The sequence below is a fragment of the Chrysemys picta genome, chromosome 22 (genome assembly GCF_011386835.1).
Source record: "Chrysemys picta bellii isolate R12L10 chromosome 22, ASM1138683v2, whole genome shotgun sequence".
Classification (NCBI taxonomy): domain Eukaryota; kingdom Metazoa; phylum Chordata; order Testudines; family Emydidae; genus Chrysemys; species Chrysemys picta.
The window spans coordinates 6,624,057-6,651,061 of NC_088812.1; the positions used below are offsets into that span (position 1 = coordinate 6,624,057).

Consider the following 27,005-nt stretch of genomic DNA (forward strand, 5'->3'; position numbering starts at 1 on the left):
AGATCTTACCCACAAATCACGCTGTTGCCAATCCTTTAGAATCTAAAATCAAAAGGTTTATTCATAAAAAGAAAGAAATATAGATGAGAGTAAAAATTAGTCAAAGTAATCAATTACATACAGTAATGGCAAAGTTCTCGATTCAGGCTTGAAGCAGCGATGGAATAAACTGCAGGTTCAAATCAAGTCTCTGGAACATCCCCAGCTGGGATGGGTTATTCAGTCCTTTGTTCAGAGCTTCAGTTTGTAGCACAGTTCCTCCAGAGGTAATGTTGCTGAAATATAGGGTTCGCCTAGCTGAGAGCCAATAACAGCCAGACAGGGATAAGGAAAGGTTGCTTTATTTTGCAGAAGAAAGGAGAGTTTCGCACTTTGGTACAAAAAACTTTGTCTTACACACATTTTACAGATCCTTTATACACATCCAGACAAAGGCCCTTGCCGTGTTAACACTTGATTGGTGGTTACCAGACCCGTGCTTCTGCTCTCTGGTTAGTGAAAACCAGTTTGGGACCAGCTTTAACTACCTCAAGGCCTTGAAAGGGAAGACAGTTGAAAAGTTTAGGCTACTGTGTACTTGAGGTGTCTGCTTCCCCCTAATGGCCACTGGCTGCCATAACGGCTGCTAGCTATTAAGGGGGTGGGGGGTTGCTGCTGACTGTCATAGTAAGAAGCAGGACTGAAGATAAAATGAGGGGGTTTCCAGGGTCTTTTATATCCTCCACCAAGTGGCAGGACACCCCTTTTCTCTTACTGTGGAAAATCACAGCAGCAAGGTGGAGTTTGGAGTCACATGGGCAACTCATATGTGGATTGGAGTCTCCCAAGGTCCATTGTTAGTTAAGTGTTTCTTGATTGGGCATTTAATCTGAAGAGTCTCTTCTCAATAGGCTGGCCAAATGCTTCACTGATGCTACTTAGAATCAAACACATTGAGATACAAGTACAGAGCCAATATTCATAACTTCAAATGCAAAAATGATACATATGTACAGACAGCATAATCATAACCAGCAAATTACAACTTTTTCATAGACACTTTACTAGACCTCCTTTGTACAAGATTTGGAGCCACTATAGGACCTCGGTTGCAACAATGATCTATACGGCCACAGTTCAAGTCAATAACGTCACACAGGCCTCATGGGCCGGGTACATTTCAGCCGGTGCTCAGAGCAAGGGCGGGACTCCGGCCATTTAGACAGAAGCAGCTTTTTCGCAGATCCACCTGTAGTGCAAGTTGCAGGGTTCGTCGTTCCACCGGCCGCCCTAGTGCAGGTGGGCACAGTCCTCATCTCTGACGTGAAAACTGTACATGTTATTGGGCTCCCCTGTGGCCCAAAACCTGAAAGGGAAGGAAGAGAAGAGCCCTCAAGCCACTGGGCCACCGGTTCCGGCTGAGATGCTCCCATCTATGTGCTGCCTGGTAACCGGGTCCCCCCTCAGCATAACCTACGCTCAGGCCCCTGCGGTGTTGTGGGCAGCCAAAACTAGCCAAAGCCCAGCCATGATCCAGCCCCACCTCTATATATGGGGCTTTTCTGCTCTTCTCCAGGCCCTTGAGCCTGGGCAAGTGTGCGTGTGGGAGATTACGTTCCCTTTATAGCCCCTTGATGGGACCGGAGCTGCATAAAGGGGAGTCAGAAAAAAGGAGAGAACAACATGGCCTCCAAGGAAGGCAGGCTGCCCTCTCCCTGAAAGGGGGTTTGGTGCATTTGCACCCCAAAACTCAAGGGTTCATTAAATTCCCCACACACACACACAACAGACAGATTTTTTATTTTGAATTATCCAAATGAACGCAGGGCTGCGGAGTGTCACCTGACAGCATAGCAGGCCCTGTTACTGGACCACTAGGGGATAACAACCTACTACCAGTTAATGGAGCTGCTCCTTTGGCTCAGTAACGCCTAGCATTGAGATAGTACCTTTCATCAGAAGAGAGAAAAACGCTTTACAAAAGCATCATTTGGCCATTTTGCTGAAGGGGAAACTGAGGCACAGAGCGGGGCAGTGACTTGCCCAAGGCCACCCAGGAGGCCAGCAGCAAAGTTGGGAATGGAAGCCAGCACTACTGAGTCCCAAAGCAGGGCTCTAACCACTGGGCCACCAGTCGGGCAGGCGTCAGGACATGAAATCAAACCCGAGTGGTGCTGTCCCAGGCCTCAGCCTCGGAGCTACTGAGGTGGAAACAGGGGCAGTGGGGAAGGCCAGGGGCAGGAAGGGAAGAGCAGAGGATCACCCCATGCTTACGTAAATGCCGCAGGAGTATTATCCACCCAGCGCCAGACGCCTTTAGGCTCTTGGTCGGTGAAGCCGATCCAGTGACGAAAAGAACCAGCTTTAATGGCCAAGTAATTCTAGAGCGGATGACACAGAGGATTGGGTGGTTAGAACTGGAGCATAAGCTAGGCCTCGTGGCGGCCCTCTGCATGGGTGCATTTTACCCAATGGGGGAAGTCAGGAGGTCGTACCAGCTCCGTTTGATCATTGATCACCACCAGATTGGCAGTCTGGCCCAAACAGGACCTTCTGGCCGCCTGCCAGCGCTGGGCAGACGAGGAGAAAAAGTAGCATCTCCCTCGGTACTGCTCCCAGCCAGGCTGGCACCGGGGAGTGCCTACCAGAGAGAACACAGCAGAGCCAGCGCGTGACTAGGGAGGTATGGGCAGGAAGGGCTCCCCACCCTGGATAAACCCAGCGAATGCCTTCAGCGGCTGCCAGGTACTGCAGGAGCTTTCTTCAAGCAGGCCCTGCCCCTGGAAAGCATTTCAGCAAGGGCTCAGCTGAAAGGTCACTGGGAGACAGGGCCGGCTCCAGGCACCAGCGAAGGAAGCAGGTGCTTGGGGCGGCCAATGGAGAGGGGCAGCATGTCCAGGTCTTCGGTGGCAATTCGGCGGTGGGTCCCTCAGTCCCTCTCGGAGGGAAGGACCCGCCGCTGAATTGCCACTGAAGAATGAAGCAGCGCAGTAGAGCTGCCGCCGAAGTGCCGCCGATCGCGGCTTTATCTTTTTTTTTTTTTTTTTTTAATTTTTTTTTGCATCGCCGCTTGGGGCAGCAAAAAAGCTGGAGCCAGCCCTGCTGGAAGAATATTATTCACCCATTTATGCTTCTTCCAAATGTGGAGGATATTCGGAGTCATTTCCCGATGGAACAAATCACTGTTTCTATTCGGAGCTTGCCAGCAGGTTTTTAGACACTTAGCTAATGAGAAGAGAGAGATAGATGGGTAGATACGATGGAGACTTTGCTTAATAAGCAGTGAAGTAGGACTAGGGGCTGTACTATCCCAGATGGTCGGAGAAGAACACCCAATCCTCTACCTTAGTAGGAAACTCCTCCCAAGGGAACAGAAATATGCAGTGGTCGAGAGGGAATGCCTCACCGTTAAGTGGGCCCTGGAAACATTGTGATACCACCTGCTAGGGAGTCAGTTTGTCCTTCTGACTGATCAGGCCCCTCTGCAATGGATGCAGCGGAACAAGGAAAAATGCAAGGGGAAGTGGCCACCACCGTCAGTGGTGAAGGGAAAGCCGCCAACAGCTGCTACCATTGGGGTCCCTGGGCCGGAGCCCGGAGTAGAGGGCAGGCCCAGGTTCCCCCCTTCCCACCATACTCTACAGAGATCCCTTTGAGAGGGGAAGTAGACCTTGGCCCAGGCAGGAGGCCAAACTGCACCTTCTGAGCTCTAAGGAGCAACAGAGACTGTGGGTATTCCACCTTCCCACCTCCCATACTGACCTGTGATGAAAGTAGCTCAATAAGTGGTGACCTTTGCCGCTAAACTGGGAAAGGGAGGTCATGTTGAGGGCCTTAGCGAGCTTCTGAGGCCACTGTATCCACCTGGAAGTGTGGGACCCACCAATACAGGCTGGGAGCTTTGTCACAGCAGCTGGAAACATTAAATGGACTCTTACAGCACAATCCTTCATATAACTCTGAGGGAAGAGCGCCCCCTAGGATTGCGCTGGGGGATTGCAGTCAGCACTCACTGCGAGGGAAGAGCCCCCCCTACGGATCCTCCCCCTCCCTATGGCTTCAATGAATAGGGAGGCCCCCAATATTCGTGAAGGGAGGAGAATTATTCAGTTATTATCTGTATTACCGTAGCCATCCCCCCCTTCCCCCGCCCCGATCAGGCCCCATTGTGCCAGGCACTGTACAGACGCAGAACAGAAAACGGTCCCCCTGCCGTGAAGAGCGAGCTGAGGCTGGCGTGCATCTCACTGTTCCCTTTCTGTACGTTATCCAGGATCTTGTAGGTCTCGGCCCTGATGTCCTCTCTGTCATGTTTCGCTTTGGCCAGGTCCCTGGACACTGGAAACAAAACTCTCCGTGGTGTATGGGAACTGGGTCGCATCCCTTTAAATCAGGGGTGGGCAAACTACTGCCCGTTTAAAGCCAGCCTGTTTTAAGCTGGCCCGCGAGCTCCTGCTGGGGAGCGGGGTTGGAGTCTGCACCACACAGCTCGGCCCCAGTCCGGCTGGGTCGTGGGCTGCACCACACAGCTCCCGGAAGCCACAGCATGGCCCCACTCCAGCTTCTACGTGCTCCAATGGCCCCCTCTGGTGCTCCAATGGGAGCTTCAGTGGTGGTGCCTGTGGATGGGGCAGCATGCAGAGCCACCTGGCCGCACCTCTGTGTAGGAGCCGGAGAAGGGGCATGCCACTGTTTCCGGGAGTCACTTGAAGTAAGCGCCGCTTGGTGCCTGCACCCCTCAGCCTCTCCCCACGCCCCCAGCCCTGATCCACCTCCCGTTCTCCAAACCCCTCGATCCCAGCCTGGAGCACACTCCTGCAACCCAAACCTATCATCCCCAGCCCTACCCCAGAGCCTGCACCCCTTCCTGCACACTTGCCCCAGTCCTGATCCTCTGAAACCCTCTATCCGAGCCCAGAGCATCCTCCTATACCCCAAACTCTTCATCACCAGCCCCACCCGAGAGCCTGCAGCCCCAACCAGAGCCCTCACCCCCTCCCACACCCCAACCCCAATTTTGTGAGCACTCATGGCCCGCCATACAATTTCTATTCCCTGATGTGGCCCTTGTGCCAAAAAGTTTGCCCACCCCTGCTTTAGTTTGGGAGTCTTGAGTGGCGCTCACCATGTTGTGTGTGTCTGAAGCTGCCAGAAGCTGGCCAGAGCCGCGGGTGTGTGCAGCTCAGCCTGGCGTGTCTGTGTACAGACTGTACACACCAGGATTTGGGGCCTGGCTGTGACACTGAAATGGGGCCCCTTTCTCAGCAGCGGGAGGCACCAAGCTTGTTACAGTCGGTCCAATACAGTCATTAGGGACTGGAGCCTGGCTGAACACTCCAGCAGGAACCCAACCTTTCACCAGGGTCATATTTATTCAGCTCAACCCAGCCCAGCCTCACAGGAACAAAGGACACTGGCCTAGGCAACCTCAAAGAATCTGTTGGACCCTTGAGTGAGTCACCCCCCTTCCTTTCGTTAGTTTGGGACTGTGATGAGGTAATGTTCATCTGACTCCGGGGGGGCGGGGTGGGAGGGGAAGGCAAAGCCAAGAGGGAAGAAAGCACATGATACAAGGGAGAGACTTTGTCATGCTCTTCCTCTCTCTTCCACCTCCATCTACAGACATCACCACCAAGCGACTGAAGCGCTGATCAAAGGGGAGAGCCTGGCTGAAGGGCAACCAGCCAGCCTGTGTTGAGAAGCATCTAAGTTTGTAAGGGCACTGGAAGTGTTAAGCTCAGCTTAGAATGTGTTTGGCTTTTGTTTCATTTGACCAAATCTGACTTTGTCTTATAATCACTTAAAATCTTTCTTCGTAGCTAATAAATCTGTTTATTCTACCTGAAGCAGTGTGTTTGGTTTGAAGCGTGTCAGAGATTCCCCTGGGGATAACAAGCCTGGTACATATCAATTTCTTTGTTAAATTGACGAACTCCTATAAGCCTCCAGCGGGCATAACTGGACACTGCAAGAGGGAGGTTCCTAGGGTTGTGTCTGGGATTGGAGATATTGGCGACTGTCATTTGGTTGCACAATCCAAGCAGCTTACATGCTGGAGGCTGTGCGTGAACAGCCCAGGAATGGGGATTCTTACAGCAGAGCAGGGTAAGGCTGGCTCCCAGATTCAAGGACTGGAGTGACCTAGCAGATCACCGGTCCAGATAACAGCAGAGGGGAACATCACAGGGGGCCCGACCCAGGCACCGGGAAATGCAGCGGGGAAGGTGTTTTCACTGGGAGCATCAAATGGGGAGAGGGGCCAGGATACCTCAGGCAGAGCAAGGATGTGTGTGAGATTCAGCCCTGGGCAACGGGTCAGCAAAAGAGCACAACGGGCTGATGCGGAAGCTGGGAGCCGTGCCCAGGCCTCATGGCAGGGGGATGAATTTCAGCCTGTGTTCTGAGCCGGGGGGAGAGAGGACAGTTTACACAGTGGCGGCCCTTTCACAGATCCACCTATAAGACAAACTACAGGGTCCGTCGTTCCACAGGCCAGTGTCCAACAGGTGGGCGCAGTTTTCGTGCGAGAGATGGTTATTGGGCTCCCCTTCATTCCAGTACCTGAACAAGAAGAGAGAGATGAGCCCTTAGCCCGCCGATTCCCTGTCCCAGAGGAGACACACCCCCAGTAAGCTGGACCCCACCCTCAGTGTAACCTAGAGCAGCCTCAGGGTTCTTAACTTATGCTCAGGCCCTGGTGGGGTTCTGGGAAGCTTAGAACAGCCAGAGCCCAGCAGGGCTCCAGCCCCACCCCTGCGCCAGGGGCTGTTGTGCCAGCTCTTCTCCAGCCCCTTTATGCTGCTTATATCCTGGGCGAGGGTCGGGGAGGAGATAAAGGCTCCTTCAAAATCCCTTGATGCTGCCAGAGCAGTCCTTAAGCAACAGAGTTTTGGGCCCATTGTGATGTTGCACTCCATATGATTTAATGAAAATATGCTAATGAGTGTGAATATAATGTAACTGGAATATGCTTCATGCAAAGGGTCTCTTGTAAGGTATCATTACAAAGCTTATAACCTACTGAGTGTGGTCATCCTATTTGTATAAATAGTTTATAGATTCATAGATTCATAGATTCTAGGACTGGAAGGGACCTCGAGAGGTCATCGAGTCCAGTCCCCTGCCCGCATGGCAGGACCAAATACTGTCTAGACCATCCCTGATAGACATTTATCTAACCTACTCTTAAATATCTCCAGAGATGGAGATTCCACAACCTCCCTAGGCAATTTATTCCAGTGTTTAACCACCCTGACAGTTAGGAACTTTTTCCTAATGTCCAACCTAAACCTCCCTTGCTGCAGTTTAAGCCCATTGCTTCTTGTCCTATCCTCAGAGGCTAAGGTGAACAAGTTTTCTCCCTCCTCCTTATGACACCCTTTTAGATACCTGAAAACTGCTATCATGTCCCCTCTCAGTCTTGTACCTGAATGTATCATTCTTGTACCTGAAACTAGAAATATGAAATATAACTCTGAGGTTCTATTGTAATTATGCAAAGTGTGGGCCATTAATGGTGGTTTGGAATCTTGATGGCTCCCATCAATTAGGACAATTGGTTGTAAATGGCTCTGTTTACTTGCAAGCCTTCCTGTGAGTCAGGCCAGGCAGAATGAAGGCTTGGGGTCTCACAGGACATGTGACCATGTCTCCTGGTACTGGAATTCATCTTAAACCTGGTGCATTCCATTTAGAAGGAGGGCTGGGGTCCCAGAGAGACAAAAAAATCCTGCTATGTGCAAAAGCTATATAAGGGAGTGGAACAGAACAAAGGAGTTTCCAGTCATGAGAAATCGCCTAGTTATCACCTGAGCTGGAGCTAACAAGAACTGTACCAGGGGAAAGGATTGGGCCCAGACTAGGAAGGAGTCCCATCTGTGAAAGAAGCTTATTGGAACATCTCTGAGGGTGAGATTTTATCTGTACTCAGTTTCTTAATGTCTTAGGCTTAGACTTGCATGTTTTGTTTTGTTTTGCTTGGTAACTTGCTTTGTTCTGTCTGTTATTACTTGGAACCACTTAAATCCTACTTTTTATACTTAAGAAAATCACTTTTCCTTATTAATTAACACAGAGTAAGTAATTCATACCTGGGGGAGCAAACAGCTGTGCATATCTCTCTCTATCAGTGTTATAGAGGCGGACAATTTATGAATTTACCCTGTATACGTTTTATACAGAGTAAAATAGATTCATCTGGGGTTTGGATCCCATTGGGAGCTGGATGTCTGGGTGCTGGAGACAGGGGCTCTTCTTAAGCTGTTTTCAGTTAAGTCTGCATCTTTGTGGCGTGTGGTTCAGACCCTGGGCCTGTGTTGGAGCAGACTGGCATGTCTGGCTGAACAATGCAGGGTTCTGGAAGCCCAACCTTACAGAGAAAATGGGCTCAGAGGTAGTCTCAGCACATCAGGTGACAGTCCCAAGGAGGTTTCTGTGACCAAACCCATCACACCCATTCCATTACTTTAATCCAGCACTAGGGGGGATTAAAGCAAGTAGAAGGAACAATATGGCTGCCCATGATGGCAGGCTGAATACTCTCTGCATAGGGAGTGCGGGGGTGGGGGGGGGTTGAAAAATTTCCCCTAGAGGAGACCGATCTTTTATTCTGAAGTATCCAAATGAACATGGGGCCAGAGACAGCGTTACCTGCTCACAGGGCAGGCGTCATGATAACAACCTACTACCAGTTAATGGCATAAGTGGGGGAGGGCTGTGCTGTTGAAGGCCCTGATGCAGGGGTAGAAGCTGCTACCCACACACCCCATGGCAGCACAAGCTTCCCCTCACCACAATGTCTCAGCCCAGCCCAGCCTGGGAGAGACCCTTCTGTGGCTGAGAGGGGCATTTGTCCCCATGACCCATTCCATCCTCGGTCCCTTGGCTGTGATGGCCAACGAGCACCCAGTGCGATCTGTGGATGCTTTTCCCATTGGGAAGTGGGCTGAGACCCGGCAAGCTCATTTCATACAGATGGCACCCAACAGCAATGTCATTTGGTCACTACAGACCTGGGCCAGATTTGAACCAGTGACCTGAGGGGGGACTGATAAAGCCTCGAGTCATTCAGCACTCAGGGCATGAAATCAAACCCGAGTGGCTCCATCCCTGGCATCAGCCTTGGAGCTACTGAGGTGGAAAGCGCCTGCAGGAGCAGGGGCAGCTGGGGAAGGCCGGGGGCAGGAAGGGGAGAGCAGAGGATCGCCCCATGCTTACGTAAATTCTGCAGGAGTATTGTCCACCCAGCGCCAGACGCCTTCAGTCTCTTGGTCTGTGAAGCCGATCCAGCGACGAACAGAATCAGCTTTAATGGCCAAGTAATTCTAGAGAGGGGATGACACAGAGGAAACTGGAGCATAAGCTAGGCCTCATGGCCTCTGCATGGGTGCATTTTACCCTGTCATAACTATAAAAGGAAGGGTAACAGCCCTCCTGTGTACAGTACTATAAAATCCCTCCTGGCCAGTGACTCCAAAATCCTTTTACCTGTAAAGGGTTAAGAAGCTCAGGTAACCTGGCTGACACCTGACCCAAAGGACCAATAAGGGGACAAGATACTTTCAAATCTTGGTGGGGGGAAGGTTTTTTGTTGTGCTCTTTGTTTTGGGGGTTGTTCGCTCTTGGGACTAAGAGGGACCAGACATCAATCCAGGCTCTCCAAATCTTTCTGAACAAGTCTCTCCTATTTCAAACTTGTAAGTAAACAGCCAGGCAAGGCGTGTTAGTTTTTATCTTTGTTTTCTCAACTTGTAAATGTATCTTTTTGCTAGAGTGTTTATCTCTGTTTGGTGTAACTTTGAACCTAAGGCTAGAGGGGGGTCCTCTGGGCTCTTTAAGTTTGATTACCCTGTAAAGTTATTTCCCATCCTGATTTTACAGAGATGATTTTTACCTTTCTTTCTTTAATTAAAAGCCTTCTTTTTAAGAACCTGATTGATTTTTCCTTGTTTTAAGATCCAAGGGGATTGGATCTGTATTCACCAGGGAATTGGTGAAGAGTCTCTCAAGGCTACCCAGGGAAGGGAATTAGCACATTGGGAGTGGTGGCAGCGGACCAGATCTAAGCTGGTAGTTAAGCTTAGAAGTTTCATGCAGGCCCCTACATTTGTACCCAAAAGTTCAGAGTGCGGAAGCAGCCTTAACATACCCAATGGAGGCGGGGGGGGTTGGTGGGTCATACCTGCTCTGTTTGATCGTTGATCACCACCAGATTGGCAGTCTGGATCAAACAGTAGCTTCTGGCTGCCTGCCAGGGTTTGGCAGTCGTGGAGAAAAAGTAGCATCTCCCTCGGTACTGCTCCCAGCCAGGCTGGCAGCGGGAAGTGCCTGTCAGAAAGAACACAGCAGAGCCAGCGCGTGACTAGGAAGGTATGAGAGGAGGGGCTCCCCACCCTGGATAAACCCAGCGAATACCTTCAGCAGCTGCCAGGTACCGTGGGAGCTTCCTTCAAGCAGGCCCTGCCCCTGGAAAGTGCTCAGCTGAAAGGTCACAAGGAGAATGTTATTCACCCACTTTATGCTTCCTCCAAATGTGGAGGAAATTCAGAGTCATTTCCCGATGGAACAAATCACAATTTACTCTGAGCTTGCCAGCAGATTTTTAGACACTTAGCTAATGAGAAGAGAGAGATGGATGGGTAGATATGATAGAGACTTTGCTTAATACACAGCTGGAAACATTAAACGGACTCTTACAGCACAATCCTTCATATAACTCAGAGGGACGAGTGCCCCCTAGGATCACACTGGGGGATTGCGGTCACCACTGACTGCGAGGGAAGAGCGTCCCCTTCAGACTCCCCTCCCTATGGCTTCAATGAATATGAAGGCCCCCAATGTTCGCAAAGGGCTTAGTATTCCTCAGTGTTGTTATCTGTATTGCCATAGTCCCCCCCCCCTCCAATCTGGCCCCGTTGTGCCAGGTGCTGTACAGATGCAGAACAGAAAACAGTCCCCCTGCCATGAAGAGCGAGCCGAGGCTGGCGTGTATCTCAGGATCCTGAAACAAGGAAGAAAGGAGAACAGCAGAATACGGACCCTGGACTTCAGAAAAGCAGACTTTGACTCCCTCAGGGAACTGATGGGCAGGATCCCCTGGGAGAATAACATGAGGGGGAAAGGAGTCCAGGAGAGCTGGCTGTATTTTAAAGAATCCTTATTGAGGTTGCAGGAAAAAAACATCCCGATGTGTAGAAAGAACAGTAAATATGGCAGGTGAACAGCTTGGCTTAACAGTCAAATCCTTGCTGATCTTAAACGCAAAAAAGAAGCTTACAAGAAGTGGAAGATTGGACAAATGACAAGGGAGGAGTATAAAAATATTGCTCAGGCATGCAAGAGTGAAATCAGGAAGGCCAAATCACACTTGGAGTTGCAGCTAGCAAGAGATGTTAAGAGTAACAAGAAGGGTTTCTTCAGGTATGTTAACAACAAGAAGAAAGTCAAGGAAAGTGTGGGCCCCTTACTGAATGAGGGAGGCAACCTAGTGACAGATGATGTGGAAAAAGCTAATGTACTCAATGCTTTTTTTGCCTCTGTCTTCACAAACAAGATCAGCTCCCAGACTGCTGCATCCGAGGGTGCTAAAGGAGTTGGCGTATGTGATTGCAGAGCCATTGACCATTATCTTTCAAAAATCATGGCGATCGGGGGAGGTCCCGGATGACTGGAAAAAGGCTAATGTAGTGCCCATCTTTAAAAAAGAGAAGGAGGAGGTCTGGGGAACTACAGGCCAGTCAGCCTCATCTCAGTCCCTGGAAAAATCATGGAGCAGGCCCTCGAGGAATCAATTCTGAAGCACTTAGAGGAGAGGAAAGTGATCAGGAACAGTCAGCATGGATTCACTAAGGGCAAGTCATGCCTGACTAACCTAATTGCCTTCTATGAGGAGATAACTGGGTCTGTGGATGAGGGGAAAGCAGTAGATGTGTTATTCCTTGACTTTTGATAGTCTCCCACAGTATCCTTGCCACCAAGTTAAAGAAGTATGGGCTGGATGAATAAACTATAAGGTGGATAGAAAGCTGGCTACATCATCGGGCTGAATGGGTAGTGATCAATGTTTCCATGTCTAGTTGGCAGCCGGTTTCAAGCGGAGTGCCCCAAGGGTCGATCCTGGGCCTGGTTTTGTTCAATATCTTCACTAATGATCTGGAGGATGTTGTGGACTGCACTCTCAGCAAGTTTGCAGATGACACTAAACTGGGAGGAGTGGTAGATACGCTGGAGGTTAGGGATCGGATACAGAGGGACCTAGACAAATTAGAGGATTGAGCCAAAAGAAATCTGATGAGGTTCAACAAGGACAAGTGCAGAGTCCTGAACTTAGGACAGAAGAATCCCATTCACTGTTACAGATTAGGGACTGAATGGCTAGGAAGCAGTTCTGCAGAAAAGGACCTAGGGGTTACAGTGGACGAGAAACTATGAGTCAACAGTGTGCCCTTGTTGCCAAGAAGGCTAACAGCATTTCGGGCTGTATAAGTAGAGGCATTACCAGCAGATCGAGGGACGTGATCATTCCCCTCTATTCGACATTGGTGAGGCCTCATGTGGAGTACTGTATCCAGTTTTGGGCCCCACCCTACAAGAAGGATGTGGAAAAATTGGAAAGAGTCCGGCGGAGGGCAACAAAAATGATTAGGGGTCTGGAGCACATGACTTATGAGGAGAGGCTGAGGGAACTGGGATTGTTTAGTCTGCAGAAGAGAAGAATGAGGGGGGATTTGATAGCTGCTTTCAACTACCTGAAAGAGGGTTCCAAAGAGGATGGATCTAGACTGTTCTCAGTGGTACCTGATGACAGAACAAGGAGTAATGGTCTTAAGTTGTAATGGGGGAGGTTTAGATTGGATATTAGGAAAAACTTTTTCACTTGGAGGGTGGTGAAACACTGGAATGGGTTACCTAGGGAGCTGGTGTAATCTCCTTCCTTCGAGGTTTTTAACGTCAGGCTTGACAAAGCCCTGGCTGGGATGATTTAGTTGGGAATTGGTCCTGCTTTGAGCAGGGGATTGGACTAGAACCTCCTGAGGTCCCTTCCAACCCTGATATTCTATCTCACCGTTACCTTTCTGTGCGGCATCCAGGATCTTGTAGGTCTCGGCTCTGATGTCATCTCTGTCTTGTTTCGCTTTGGCCAGATCCCTGGACACTGGAAACACAACACGCCGTCATGTATGGGAATGGGGTCCCATCCCTTTAAATAGTTTGGGAGCCTCGAGTGGCGCTTACCATGTTCTGTGTGTCCAAAGCCACCAGAAGTTAGCCAGGGCCAGAGGTGTGTGCAACTCGGCCTGGCGTGTCTGTGTACAGACCATAAACACCGGGATTTGGGGCCTGGCTGTGACACTGAAACAGGGCCCCTTTCTCAGCAGCGGGAGGCACCAAGCTTGTTACAAGCAACAGAGGGTCCTGTGGCACCTTTGAGACTAACAGAAGTACTGGGAGCATAAGCTTTCGTGGGTAAGAACCTCACTTCTGCTGCAGACGGGCTCTTAGCTAAATAAAGCCTGATCCAAACGCCAGTCAAGATCATGGGAGTCTTTCCCTCAGGCTCAACAGGCTCAGATCATTAATCAGTGAATTGGAGTGCAACCAAAACAATAAGAGGCTTGGTATGGTCCTGTTCCCTTGTGCTCCCCCATCTGTTTGCCTGCCTCCACCTCTCGTCCCTGGTCTAATACGTAGGTTGGAAGCTCTTTGGGGCAGAGACTGTAGATTTGTTCTGTATTTGTGCAGGGCCCAGCACAATGACGGTCTGGGCTGTGATTGGGGCTCCTAGCTGCTACCGTAATACACCTAATAGTGTTATGCTGGAGGGTACTATTGACTGCCCTCATGTGGGATCCACAGACAATGACAGACCTCGTTAAAGCCAACAGGTGCCAAGTGCGGGAGGAGCAATCAAGCCCCTGTATGCCATGACATAGATGCAGACAGTGGAGGTGACTGCCCAAAGCACCAGGCTGCATGGCAGGTCAGAGCTGAGGTGGGCCGGCCTGAGGGTGTCACTGGTTGCAGCCCCAGGTGCTAGGAAACCGGCTGCCAGCTGCATGGGTGGAAGGCTGAAGGTGCTGTGAGTGGGACCCTGGGAGAAAGTGGAGACCGAGCTCCCTGGGCAAAGAGCTCGCTGGAGGGGCAGCTGTGGGGATTTCTGAGCGAGGAACCCAGCTGCTTCTGTTAGTTCCAGTCCTGCTCAGTGGAACAGGACCCCGGGTAACTAAACAAGATCACAGTGAGAACAGACCTGCCTGGGAGCAGTGTTTGCTCCCCATAACGGGAACAAACCCAGCAAGGCCTCAGATTTTGCCTTGGGCCAAAAGCGTAAGAACAGTAATACCAACAAATGGACACCTGGGAGTAAGCTGAATTGTTACCATTGGCTCTGAGCATGAATTGATCAGTCCGCATCTGCTGCAGCTCCTCGGACATCTGTGCATCTAGAAAGAGGGGCAAATGTCAGCTGTTGTTTATATGGTTTGGGGGACTCAGAGTAGGGATAGGTTTTCAGTTTGGAGTCACGGCCCAGGGAGGAATGCTTCATTTCTAGTTCTAACAATGAGAACAAACCTGCCTGGGAGCAGTGTTTGCGCCCCCTAATGGGACAAACCCAGCAAGGCCTTCGATTTTGTCTTGGGCCAAAAGGGTAACAACAGTAATACCAACAAACAGATGCCTGGTGGAGAGGGATAGTGGTTTGAACATTGGCCTGCTAAACCCAGGGATGTGAGTTCACTCCTTGAGGAGGCCACTTAGGGATCTGGGGCAAAATCAGTACTTGGTCCTGCTAGTGAAGGCAGGGGCCTGGACTCAATGACCTTTCAGGGTCCCTTCCAGTTCTATGAGATAGGTATATCTCCATATATTTATTTATTTTATTTACCCCAATCTCCAAACAATTGTCCGTGAACAGCCATGTGTGCTGGGACAAGGGAAAGGATATCCCAAGCTGTTTGTCTGTTAAAGGGGAATGTTTCTCCAGCTCTTTTCTGTCTGTAAAGCAGACCAAAGAAGCCTGTCAGCCTATGATGGCTGAAAATTTATCAGTTGACCCAGAGTTGATTCTGGATACAACTAAAGCCCAGGAAGGAAGTGGTCCTGAATTTGTGTCTACTAGGGATGATGACATTGTAACTAGGTTGCATCCAGTTAATCCCATAAATAGCTCCCAGAGACCAAGCGATTCTGGTGCTTCTATTTTGCCTGTTGCTAGTGTGTTGCTGGGTAAAGATATGACAGCCTTGTCTGATCCGGGTGATATCATAGCCAGGGCACAAGGAAAGCATGAAGGTGATTTAACTATGTTACCTACTGACAGTTTGAAAACTTGTAACAAGGAACAGAATCCTTCTAATCTTGTCACTATGAAGTCTAGCAGTTTACCTGAAAGGGAGTTTGTGAAAAATCTCCTGATGGAACAGAGGTGATTCTGGATTTAAGTGAAACCCAGAAAGTCTGTTGTTGCTGAGGAAAATGTTCCTTTAGAGCAAGCCCTAGGTGAAAAGGGTAAGGGCAGAAATCCTGTGAAAAGTGGGTTGTTGCTTAGAAAAATTTCTGAAGAGAAAAATCTTCAGGGTAGTTTGTGGAAGCAGTTTGCGGCAACGGGTGGTGGTAGAAGTATTTTGATTAAGTTAACTCAGGGTGAGTCAATGTATAGAGAAAGCAACAGTTTGTCTGGAACACTTGTTCCAGTTCTTAACTGCCAGAGTCTTTCTGAGGTGTATCGATCCACTGACTTAGCTATCCACAGTGGGTCTTTCTAAAGCATTGAAAAGATTTCAAATGAAATAAAAATTGTTAGGGAATTTAAACAGGCCTATAAGCTTAACCAGCTTGTTGGGGAGACAACGTTGTTGGAAGATGAATATCATCATGTTGATTCTTTAAGGAAGCAGTCTGTGACTCAGGTACTGAGGAAAGATTGGGTTACTGGTTACTGGGTGACAAGGATACAGGGGAGAGCAGGCAAACTCTCATCTCTAGATATTTTGGATATGACTTGTAGTCTCTTAGTGGACTTGACATCTGATTCCACGTGGAAGCAGAGGTAGGTAATGGAAGGACAAAAGAACCTTGAGTCTAACATGCTAGTGAAAATGGATGGTATCTCTTTAAGACAGAGTCCAGCCTTGGAATTGGTAAAGGTTGAAGATCTAAAAACAGGCGAGTGTCTGTGTTGATGCAAATTACCTGACTGACAGGTTAACCCCAGTGGTGAGCTGGAGCTGGTTCGCACTGGTTCGTGGGAACTGGTTTTTAACCGGTTCTAAAAGGGCTTTTAAATTTAAAGTGGCTCCGTGGGTGCTCCGTGGAGCTCCAGCAGCTCCCCGCCCCATCCCCAGCCCCAGCTCACCTCCGCTCCACCTCTGCCTCCTCCTCCTCCCATGAACACTCCCCGCTTCTCCTCCCCCACCCCCACTTCCCGCGAATCAGCTGTTCACGTGGGATGCCTGGGAGGGCTGAGAAACAAGCGGCAGCTTCGCGATCAGGCCCAGGGAGGCGGAGATGGAGCGGAGGTGAGCTGGGGGGCACGAGGAGGGTCGCCCGTGCCGCGGCAGGTAACTCTCTGCTCCTCCCCAGCTACGCTACCCCACCCCAGGAGCCAGAGGGACCTACCGGATGCTTCCCGGGAGCCGCCCCCAGGTAAGCACCACCAGGACTCCCCACCTCACCCCACGGCAGGTCTCTCTGGCTCTCGGGGGCGGGCACCCACTACGGTGGCCCACGAGACCCTCCTGCCCGGCCCCTGAGCTCCTGGTCGGGGAGGTTAGTCCCTGGCTGTTCCCCCTCCCCCGCAGCTTCAGCTCTCCCCATCGCTGGTGCATGCTCTGGGCAGTGGGCTGCGAGCTCGGCCTGACTCGGTGCTCCAGGCGCTGCGTGGCGACAGCGTGGCCCAGCTTCAGCTGAGCGATGTGGCTGTAGCGCCGCCAGCCACCTCCAGGCGGCATGGTAAGGGGGCAGGGAGCAGGGAGGGGGTGTTGGATAGAGGGCAGGGGAGTTCGGGAGGGTGGTGGATAGGGGTCGGGGCGGTACGAGGGCGGGGAACAGGGGCATTGAATGGGGGCAAGGATCCCGGGGGGACAGTCAGGAAGGAGCAGGGGTTGGATGGGATGGTGGGAGGCAGTCAGGGGCAGGAGTTCCAGGGGCAGTCGGGACAGAGAGAAGGTGTGATTGGATGGGGCAGGGATCCCGGGGGGCCATCAGGAATAAGAGGAGGGGTTGGACGGGGTGGTGGGGGGCAATCAGGGGACCGGGAAGGGGGGTGGATGGGACAGGAGTCCCAGAGGGTGGGGGCATCAAGGAACGCCGGGGGTGGATGGGACAGGGGTCCCGGGCAGGGGGGCATCAAGGAACATGGGGGGTTGGATGGGGCAGGAATCCTGGGGGGCAGGGGCAGGCCACGACCCCTCGTGGGGTGAGGAAGGAACCGGTTGTTAAGATTTTGGCAGCTCATCACTGGTTAACCCTAAAATACCAAAACCCCAAGGAAGTGGTTACATTGACAGCCTATGTTAAGGAAGACCCTGAGGTCAAGAAAAAGCTGCAAAGGTTCAAAAGGGATATGGAACAAGCTGATCTAAAGAATGAATTGTCTAAACCAAAGACTTGACGTGACAAAAATGATTGTAAATGTACTTGTGATAGAACTGATGTTAATGTTATTGCTAATGATTGTAACTTACTTGTTGGTGACACCAAGAACTGTAAACATGTACAATGTGCAGGGTCTTTTGGAAAAGCCCTTGAACATGTTAAGAGTGGTGCATAATAGAAACCCTTCTGATTATGCTGTTTGGTTCAACAAGAACACACTTTGTGTTAAGAAGCCTAATAATGTTGAGGCTTCACAGCTAATGCATAGACATGAGGCACGGCGAGCCCAGCCCGCATGACCCCACTTGCAGCTTTCCTGACGCACCCGGGACCGCCCCACACTCACGTTTCATGAGGACCAGGACGAGGGACACGCTGCACATGAGGAAGCAAACCCCCAGCAGGACGTAGGTGATCAGCAGAGACCTTCCAGGGCAGCCTCTCCGTGAGGCAGGTTTAGGGAGGGGAAGATCTATGGGGAACAGCAGCAGTTAGCTCTCTGAAGGGAGAGGGTATCAGGATGGGGGGAAGCTAAGCAGGGAGGGCTGGGTAGGGCGGGTTATAGCAGGGCCGGCCCACAACATTTTGGCACCTAAGGTGGGGAGCTCAAATGACGCCCCCATGCCTCCTCGCTTGGACCAAAACTTTGAAAGGTCTCAATTCTGTCTTCTTCCTGTTCTACTCCTCTCATGGTACCGCTCTGCTACCTACCCCAATAAAGGAGAACTAACAACTTAAAATGCCTTGTTCAAAAATTTTAAGTAACACTTAACTTTAAAATGTCTGAACAGCAAATGTAACTTTTTTTGTCTGCATAGTAAACACTGGCATTTTTATCTGTTTGAATAATCAAAGTGGGTGCTTTCCGTGCTTTCTTGGTTGCAAAGATTTGAACTGCTTCCTGAAGGTCCACAGTCTGGGCCAGCTCATGCTCTACTGAGATGGTTGCAAGGCCGACCAGCCTCTCCTGTGTCATTGTGGAGCGTAGATGTGTTTTTATTAACTTCAGCTTGGAGAAGCTGCGTTCTCCACTGGCAACTGTTACAGGAAGTGTTAGAAGTATGCGCAGAGCAACAAAAGCATTTGGAAAGATGGTGGTCATCTTATTTGTGCACATATATTCCAGAACAGCCTTTGGAGTTGATTTGGCTGAAATGTATCTTGAAAGGGCTTTCAGTTCATCACCTAAATCACTTGCATCAATATCGCGCACGTCATCATGTGTCAACACTGTCTCTAGTGCCCTGCATCGCTGGTGTAGGTCTTCTTCAGGTATAGTGAGGAGTTTTGGAATATCATACAACATCCCAAATATACTGCTGTGTTCCTTGAGCTGCATGAAACTTTCTTCAAAGGACTGTATTGCACAATCTCGCAGTTGGTTAAAGAATTCAACTTTGAATTGTTGTTTGGGGTCTCTTATGGGATTATCCCGTGCCTCGTAATCAAAATGTCTTCTTCTTTGGTGACTCTTTTATTCTTGAATGGGTGGAAAAATAGCTTCAGTGTGAAGTTCCTCTGCCAACTTCTGTGCACTCTTTAGAATGTTTTGAAATTCCTCATCTGACCGGTAAGACTGTAGGTATGACTTTGCTTTGTCCAGTTGTTCCATTGCTCCAGATATATCAAGGTCAACACCTTGGAGTCTCTGGCTTACAACATTTATTTCAAACAGTATGTCATGACACAACACTAAGCCACACAGAAATTTGAAGTTATGTATGTTTCTGGTGATTCCATTTCCCTCTGCCACTGTTTTCCCATGAACAGTTCCTGTCATAGTATTATCCTCCATAATGACAACTATGGCATCATCTATCTTCCCAATTTGGTGTTTGATAGGCTTTATCGCCTCCACTCGACTTTCCCATTGTGTGGCATTCAGTGGTTTCAGTGTCAGAGAGGATGTTCCCAGAAGTTGCTTCAAAATTTGCCATCGATGAGTTGATGCAGAGAAAAATACGTAAATGCTTTGAATTACATTAAAAAATTCAGCAGCCTCACTAGAAGCTGATGCTGCATCACTGACCACCAAGTTTAATGTATGAGAACTGCATGGGACAAAAAAAGTTTGAGGGTTTAACTCTGGGATCCGTGTCTACACTCCTCTGTTCTTTCCTCTCATGTTGGCACCATTATCATAGCCCTGACTTCTCATGTCAGCTATCGCAATTTCCGTATCTTTCAGCTTTTTAAGAAGCACATTTGTCATACCAGCTCCTGTAGTATCATCAATGTCAATAAATTCTAGAAAATGCTCTCTGACAGTCACCATTGCAGGGACATTTTCACTAGATTCTGTTGTTATTACGAAACGCACCATTCAAGTCATTTGTTCCGTATGGCTGATGTCAGGTGTGCAGTCCAGAATAACAGAGTAATATCTTGCTGACATCAGATCTGTCACAATCTTCTGTTTGACTTTTGTGGCCAGTAACTGTATGATCTCATTTTGGATTGTTTTTCCAAGGTTGAGGTGTGTGTAAATTTCTTGGGTGGTGACTCTTCTTAGATGCTCCTGGAGTACAGCATCAAACTCAGCCATCAGCTCCACAATTTTAAGGAAGTTTCCATTGTTTGGCACATACAGCTGATCTGAAGTGCCATGCAGTGCTAGGTTTTGGGTAGCAAGCATTCTCACAATGGCAATCAGCCTTTTCAGAACATTTTGCTAGTAAAGAGACTCTGATGCAATCTTCTCTTGATGCTGATCATCTGTGGTGGCCTTTAACCTTAGCCTCATCTCAAGCTCTTTCCACCTGTGGAATGCTCTCTGGTGATTTGCTGCCTTCTCATGGCATGCCAGATTTCTAGCCAAATTTTTCCAGTCCTTTGTTCCCGTAGAACCCAATGTGGCTGGAACATTAGACTGGAAGAGTTTGAAACAAAAACAGTATGCAGCATTCTGGGTTTTTCAGTACAGAAGCCATGGCCTCTCCACTTTGTCACCCTTGGGGATTTCACGCCAGTAATGCGTTGGATGGAAACTTCTATTTTCATTGCCTTTGGGGAACATGAAGTTTTTCACTTGCTGCGGCCCATGCAGTACAAGGAAGTCTCTCAGGCTACTGCTCAAGTGGGTCCACAGTCCTGGATCATCTAGACCAGGGGTCGGCAACCTTTCAGAAGTGGTGTGCCAAGTCTTCATTTATTCATTCTAATTTAAGGTTTCGCATGCCAGTAGTACATTTTAACATTTTTAGAAGGTCTCTTTCTATAAGTCTATAATATATAACTAAACTATTGTTGTATGTAAAGTAAACAAGGTTATTAAAATGTTTAAGAAGCTTCATTTAAAATTAAATTAAAATGCAGAGCCCCCCCGGACCAGTGGCCAGGACCCGGGCAGTGTGAGTGCCACTGAAAATCAGCTCACGTGCCACCTTCGGCACGCGTGTCATAGGTTGCCTACCCCTGGACAAGACTTAAGGAACTAAACTCAGCAGCAGCTGTTTCTTGCGCCTCCACCACACTCTTCTCTGATCTACACTTTTCTTCAGGAATGGGCATGGTTACATCCATTTGAGAGGGAGATATGGATGCTGCAGTAGCTTCCAGGTCACCTGCACTCTGACTAACTGGAAGATCAGGCATCTCCTCACCACTCACATCTTCACTGGGGCCGGAAGGCTCACTGTGAACATTTGTGTCTATGTATCTCAGGAGAGCTCCTTCCTGCTTAGATAAAAAAGCGTCCTTTGCTTTCTTTCCTCCTCAATGCTGCCCCAGGGGGGCGTTTTCTTCTTTCACTCATGACTGCTGTTCTGTGCAAGCTATAGTGGCTCTCAACACTCAGTTGAAGGGGACAAATAAGCAGGGTGGTAGCAGGGCCTGAGGGAGGGAAGATGTCAGCATCTTAAGGGCCTAAAAGCTCCTACTACTTCAGTTGACTGCCTGGTCTCCTCAAAAAGAACAGGAGTACTTGTGGCACCTTAGAGACTAACAAATTTATTAGAGCATAAGCTTTCGTGGGCTACAGCCCCCTTCTTCGGATGCTGCTACTCTGAAACCTGTTCTCCTAGGGTTATCATATTTCAGCAAGCAAAAAAGAGGCCCTAGCCCCGCCCCCGTCCTGCCCTAGCCCCGCCCCTGCCCCACCCACTTCCAGCCCCCCTCAGAACCCCCAGCCCTCCCCCCCACTCCTTGTCCCCTGACTGCCCCCTCCTGGGACCCCTGCCCCTAACTGCCCTCCAGAACCCCACCCCCTACCTAAGCCTCCCTGTGCCTTATCCCCTAACTGCCCCTTCCTAAGACCTCCCACCCTAACTGCCCCCCAGGACCCTACCCACTACCTGTACCCTGACTACCCAAAACCTTATCCACACCCCCAGAAAGCCCCCCCCCGAACTTCCGACCCCCCCCGTCTCTTGACTGCCCCATCCAGAACCTCCCTGCCCCTTCCCTGACCCCCTGGCCCCCTTGTTGTTGGCCTTCGGTTCACCTAATGTCTCTGTGAGCTCAGGAACTGCCTGAGCCGCTCATCCCGGCACGCTGGAGAGCGGGGGAGGAGGAGCGGGGGAGGAGCTCCAGACTGCCGGTGGCGATCTGCGAATGCAGGGAGGGAGGGAGGGAGTGATCTCTGCTGCAGGGGTGAGGAGGAGGGGTCTCTCTGGCTGTCGGAGCCCCATGTAAGTGGCACCATCCGGCTGCCCTCTTAGCCGCGCACGCTCTGCATGGCGGGGGGGAGTCCGGACATTTACAAATTCCCCCCGGACGCTATTTTTAGCTCAAAAATCCAGACATGTCCAGGGGAATCCGGACGAATGGTAACCCTAGTTCTCCTCAAGTGGGTTCAGGGAAGCAGCAGGAAACAGGAAGCTCCCTGAGAAGCTGGTGTTAATCAGTCCAGCTCCTGGGGGTGCTGGAGAGGTACATAAGAGGCTCCTCCTCCTCCTCTCTATCCCTGCAGCTCCCGCTGCTTTCTGTTCTTCCCTCTCATATTTTCTCCTGCCTGCCTATGTCTCTTGTGCCCTCCTTCCCCCAGCACGGCCCTCCACCATCTCTGCATCTAGAGCAGAGAGAATACATATGCACCAGCAGCAGACACAATTTTCTACACTCTGGGTCCTAATGCCCCTCTCCCCCCACTCAGTCTGGCACCTGAGACAGCCGCCTCAGTTCGCCTCATGGTAAGGCCAGCCCTGGTTATAGCGAAGGACTCTCCCTCCAGTGGGTGACTGGGAAATGTCGGCAGGAGGTACCTGCTGGTACAAATGGGGTTATGGAAAGGAGAGGTTTATGGGGCATCCCACCAGATAGCCGGGTAACTCCACAGAGAGCAGCTCCATTTGGCAAGAGCAAGAAGCCGAATCCCCAGCTCCCTCTGCCCAGCTGTGTCCATACAGGGATCGCTTCTCCCAGCACTTCAATGCAGCCCCCTCTGGGGTGGAGTGCTGCGGCCATTGGAGAGTTGAGTAGCATACGGCCCAGCTGGAAGGAGAATTCCCTGGGCAGTTGACAGGACAGGGGGAATCCAGGGAGAGGAAATGGAATTCCCCTGCAATGGGCAGGACACTGGGGTGAGCACCGCGACTCTCCCCAAAACGGCCCGAGAAGCTTTGCTAATTGGCTGTGTTGAGGCGTAATCGTCTGATTGTATGGGGCCTTGCCTAAAAGAGAGCACAGCACCCCCTATGGCACTGGAGCCAGCACTGACTGCGGGGAGAGAGCCCCCTAGCACTGCACTGTGGCACTGGGGGTCAGCATTGACAGTGAGGGGAGAGCGCCCCCTACTGAGCCCCCTGTCCCACTCCCTGCAGCACAGCACCCCCTATGGCACTGGAACCAGCACTGACTGCAGGGAGAGAGCCCCCTAGCAATGCACTGTGGCAATGGGGGTCAGTATTGACAGTGAGGGGAGAGCACCCCCTACTGAGCCCCCTGTTCCACTCCCTGCAGCACAGCACCCCCTAGTGCCACATTGGGGGTCAGCTCTGACTGGGAGGGAAGAGAGACCCTTACTGAGCCCCCAACCCAGGAGCAGCCTGAATTTTCCTTCACTCTCCCCTGCAAGTCCAGACCCGGGCTGGCTCTATGCAGCTTCAGGCTCCTGTCACACGCACCCTGTGCCCCGAGCCAGGGTAGCATGAGGGCGCCCCCCTGCCCTGGCAGACTCTACTCACCTCCTCCCGGGGGCTGGAAGGCAGCTGCCATGGCTGCGGACGACAGGTCCAGCCCTGGGCGTAGGGGACAAAGGAAGCAACCGGGCCCCAAGGGATCGACTAGCCGGGATTGATACCCCCGGGGAACAGACTGGAGGGACGGGTCCTGCTCTGGGCCAGGGTGGGGGGAGCAGGGGGTGTTCTGCCGGAAGCCGAGCAGAACTCCGAGTCCTCACGGAGCTTGGAAGGCCTAAGGACCGGGTCCCCCGAGATCACTGAAATGGCCAGGTCTGAAAGGAAACAGGAGGGATTATACAGAGACTATAGCGGGGCAGCTGGGGCTCCCTGGTACCTTCTCCTCCTTCGTCCTTCCGGTTCGGTGCGGCCGCCTTCATATTGTTCCTGTATGGCAGGGACAGGGGCATGGGACAGTTCTCCATGGACACGTTCTCGTAGTCGTCCTCATTGTCGGACTCAGAAGCCATGCCTGTAGATTACAGAGCCACTCAGGGACACATCCCCCTCGGTCTCACCAGGACAGGCTGGGCCAGCGTGGTGGGAATGGGAGAGCTCCATGGGAGGGAGCTAGCCATGGGAAGAGAGGCTGGCTGGTCACAAATCCTCCCTTAGATGGGGAGGAAGAGGGAGGGTGGGGGCTCTTTTTGGGCAGCAAACGAGCTGGCTCAGCCGGAGGAGGGGGCTGCTTCACCCAGGGAGGGAGCATGCCCACACACACACTGATACAGTCTCTTGACTCTCCCTGTCATCCCAAGGCACTTCATGGGCTCTGGGTATATTTCTATTGATCTATCACCTCACCCATGCCTGAGATGCAGCCACCTCTGGGGTGGGACACAGGGCTGTTTATACAAGGCTCTCTCACCCAGAGCTGAGATGATGCTGCCTCTGGGGCATGGCATAAAGATTGTTAATACAGGGATCCTTCAACCTGAGATGCAGTCGTCTCTGGGGTGGGGTGTAGGGCTGTTTACACACGGAGATCATTCATCCAGCACTGAGATGCAGCCACATCTGGGGTAGGACTCAGGGGCTGGTAATACAGGGATTCTTCACCCAGCACTGAGATGCAGCCATCTTTGGGGTGGGGGCACTGGGGGCTATTTAACAGCTATGCAGGATGGGAAGGATGAATCCAGTTCTCCGTTGAAACCACAATGGGGCTTTTGGGGGGGACTGTCGGAATTGCCTGGGCTGGAATTTGGCCAGGACACTTTAACAACCACACGTGGTCAAGACTTTGGGTGTACAACTTGTGGGAAAGGCAGCCCTGCACCCTCTAGCACCACGCTGGGGCATTGGGGCCAGCCCTGACGGGGTGGGCGAGCACCCACCCTGCAACACAGCATCACCTAGCACTACGCCGGGACATCGGGGTAGCACAGACTAGCAGGGGAGAGAGCCCCTATTAATTTCCCCATGCTCCCGGCAGCAGCCTGGGTTTTCCTCTGAGGCCTCCCATCCGATCTGAGTAGCTAGCACGTGAGATCTGTCAAGCCGACAGCTCCCAGAAGGCCTGGTAGCCAGGCCCCCACTCAGATCACTGGCCATTTACCTCTGCGCTCCGCTGGCTTCTTACCCTTTGACTGCAAATGAACCATCCCGTTCCCATAGTCGTTCAGGTGAGCCATGCCGATCTCCCGCGGATGGACCTGAAGGACGTCTGTGGGGACCAGTGACAGCCTGGATCTGTCAGGAGCTCTGTGGTTTTCGCATGCATGTATCTTCCTTCCTCCTCCAGCCCCGCCTCGGGTCACTGCCCACATTACCATACGTACCCACAGCCTTGCCCTTTAGGTGCCAGAAAACAGTGACTGAAGGTGATTCCCACTCTGTGATGCTTGACCTGCAGGGATTTCAGCATCATGAGTCTTCCGAAGACATGGGACAGGACAAACTTTGCATTGGATGCCACACAATTATTTTACAAGGATGAACATGGGGGTGCTGGGGGTTCCCCCAAGGTACAGAGCGTCACATTCCTGCCACAGAATCTGTCCCTAGGTTAGTTTTTAGTTGTAGAGTCATGGCTCCATAATCCACTGAGTTTGTCCCGTGTACCTGATGAGACTACAAGGCTCCAGCTCCCCATGGAGGCTCAGGGCCTATCAGAAGAGGACGAGTTTTGGAATTCGGAGCCTTGCAGCAACCTTGTTAGTGAGAAATTAAAAAGGAAACCAAGCAGATAAGGGGCCCTGTTGTGTCATAAGATCCCATCAGTTGGAACTGAAAACAGGAAAAGGCTTTCTTCTCAGAATAGCCTGCGTCTTCTGCTTTATCTTGACATCAACTCCTTCCTTTCTCACTGGACCTCACAGCCCCCTCTGTCCTGAGAAATGGAACCTGAAATCCTCTGTCAAAATTGCACATCTAGGCATAGCCATGATCAAGAGATAATGTGTTGGCTGCATAGCAACAGGAGTAGTCGTGAGGGGTCTCCTGCTTCAGTGACGCATCTCCGTCCTGAACTGTTAGGAACTTGACATTTTGTTCCTTGTTCCTGGAAATTTGGGACAACTTCATCATGTGGGGCTGTGACGCTCTGTACCTCGGGGAAACACCCTACACCCCCATGTTCATCTTTATAAAATGATTGTGTGGTATCCAATACAAAGTTTGTCATGTTGGGTGTTTTCCAAAGGCTCATAATGCACTGAGCACTGTTGTTATAGAGATGTTATCGTAATTGTTACAGTGATGTTATAGTAAGGTTATAGGTTATAATTTCATGTTTATAGTTATGAGGCTGGAAATGTATCCTCATGGCTTAAAGCAAACCCATACAAAAGCTCTCCAAGACCAGAGAGGCAGTTCACACCTCATCAGGGCAGGTATGGGACAAACCCAGCCCAGACTCACAGAAACAATGGACACTGGCTTAGGCATCAACAAAAGAATCTGTTAGACCCTGGAGGGGTCACCCCCCTCCTTTGGGCAGTTTGGGACTGCGATGAGGTAATGCTCACCTGACTCTGAAGGGGGGGGCAAAGCCAAGAGGAAAGAAAGGACATGATAAAAGGGAGAGACGTTTTGCTAGGCTCTCTCTCCTCCACCTACATCTACAGACACCACCACCACCAAGCAACTGAACCACTGATCAAAGGGGAGAGCCTGGCTGAAGGGCAACCAGCCAGCCTGTGGTGAGAAGCATCTAAGTTTGTAAGGACATTGAAAGCGTTAAGATCAGCTTATAATGTGTTTTGCTTTTATACGCAGAGCCGCCAAGAGCGGGTTCGGGCCCCGGTGAAATTTTTTTTTCGGGTCCCCCCTCATATGGAAGCTGTTCCATACCCCTAATCATTTTTGTAACCA

At 50.9% G+C, this 27,005-nt stretch overlaps 2 protein-coding genes across 2 annotated transcripts in view; both read right to left on the minus strand.

Annotated features, from left to right (window-relative positions):
- Positions 1-325: 325 nt before the first annotated feature.
- Positions 326-27,005, minus strand: part of LOC101936458 (hepatic lectin) — a 91,257-nt gene continuing 64,577 nt past the window's right edge. Inside the window, exons 7-8 of the mRNA XM_065576190.1 lie at positions 2,254-2,360; positions 326-1,345 (exon numbers count right to left, since the gene is read on the minus strand). The gene's annotated coding sequence lies outside the window, so the exon portion shown is untranslated. The remainder of the gene's footprint in view (positions 1,346-2,253; positions 2,361-27,005) is intronic.
- On the minus strand, positions 4,357-25,858 carry LOC135977094 (C-type lectin domain family 4 member G-like). Its single transcript, XM_065576187.1, has 8 exons — positions 25,273-25,858; positions 24,028-24,162; positions 17,921-18,046; positions 14,358-14,420; positions 13,049-13,132; positions 10,160-10,305; positions 9,196-9,302; positions 4,357-6,540 (listed from the first exon to the last, which is right to left on the minus strand). Exons 1-8 carry the CDS (start codon positions 25,463-25,465, stop codon positions 6,405-6,407), a joined length of 990 nt encoding a protein of 329 aa, XP_065432259.1. The 5' UTR covers positions 25,466-25,858; the 3' UTR covers positions 4,357-6,404.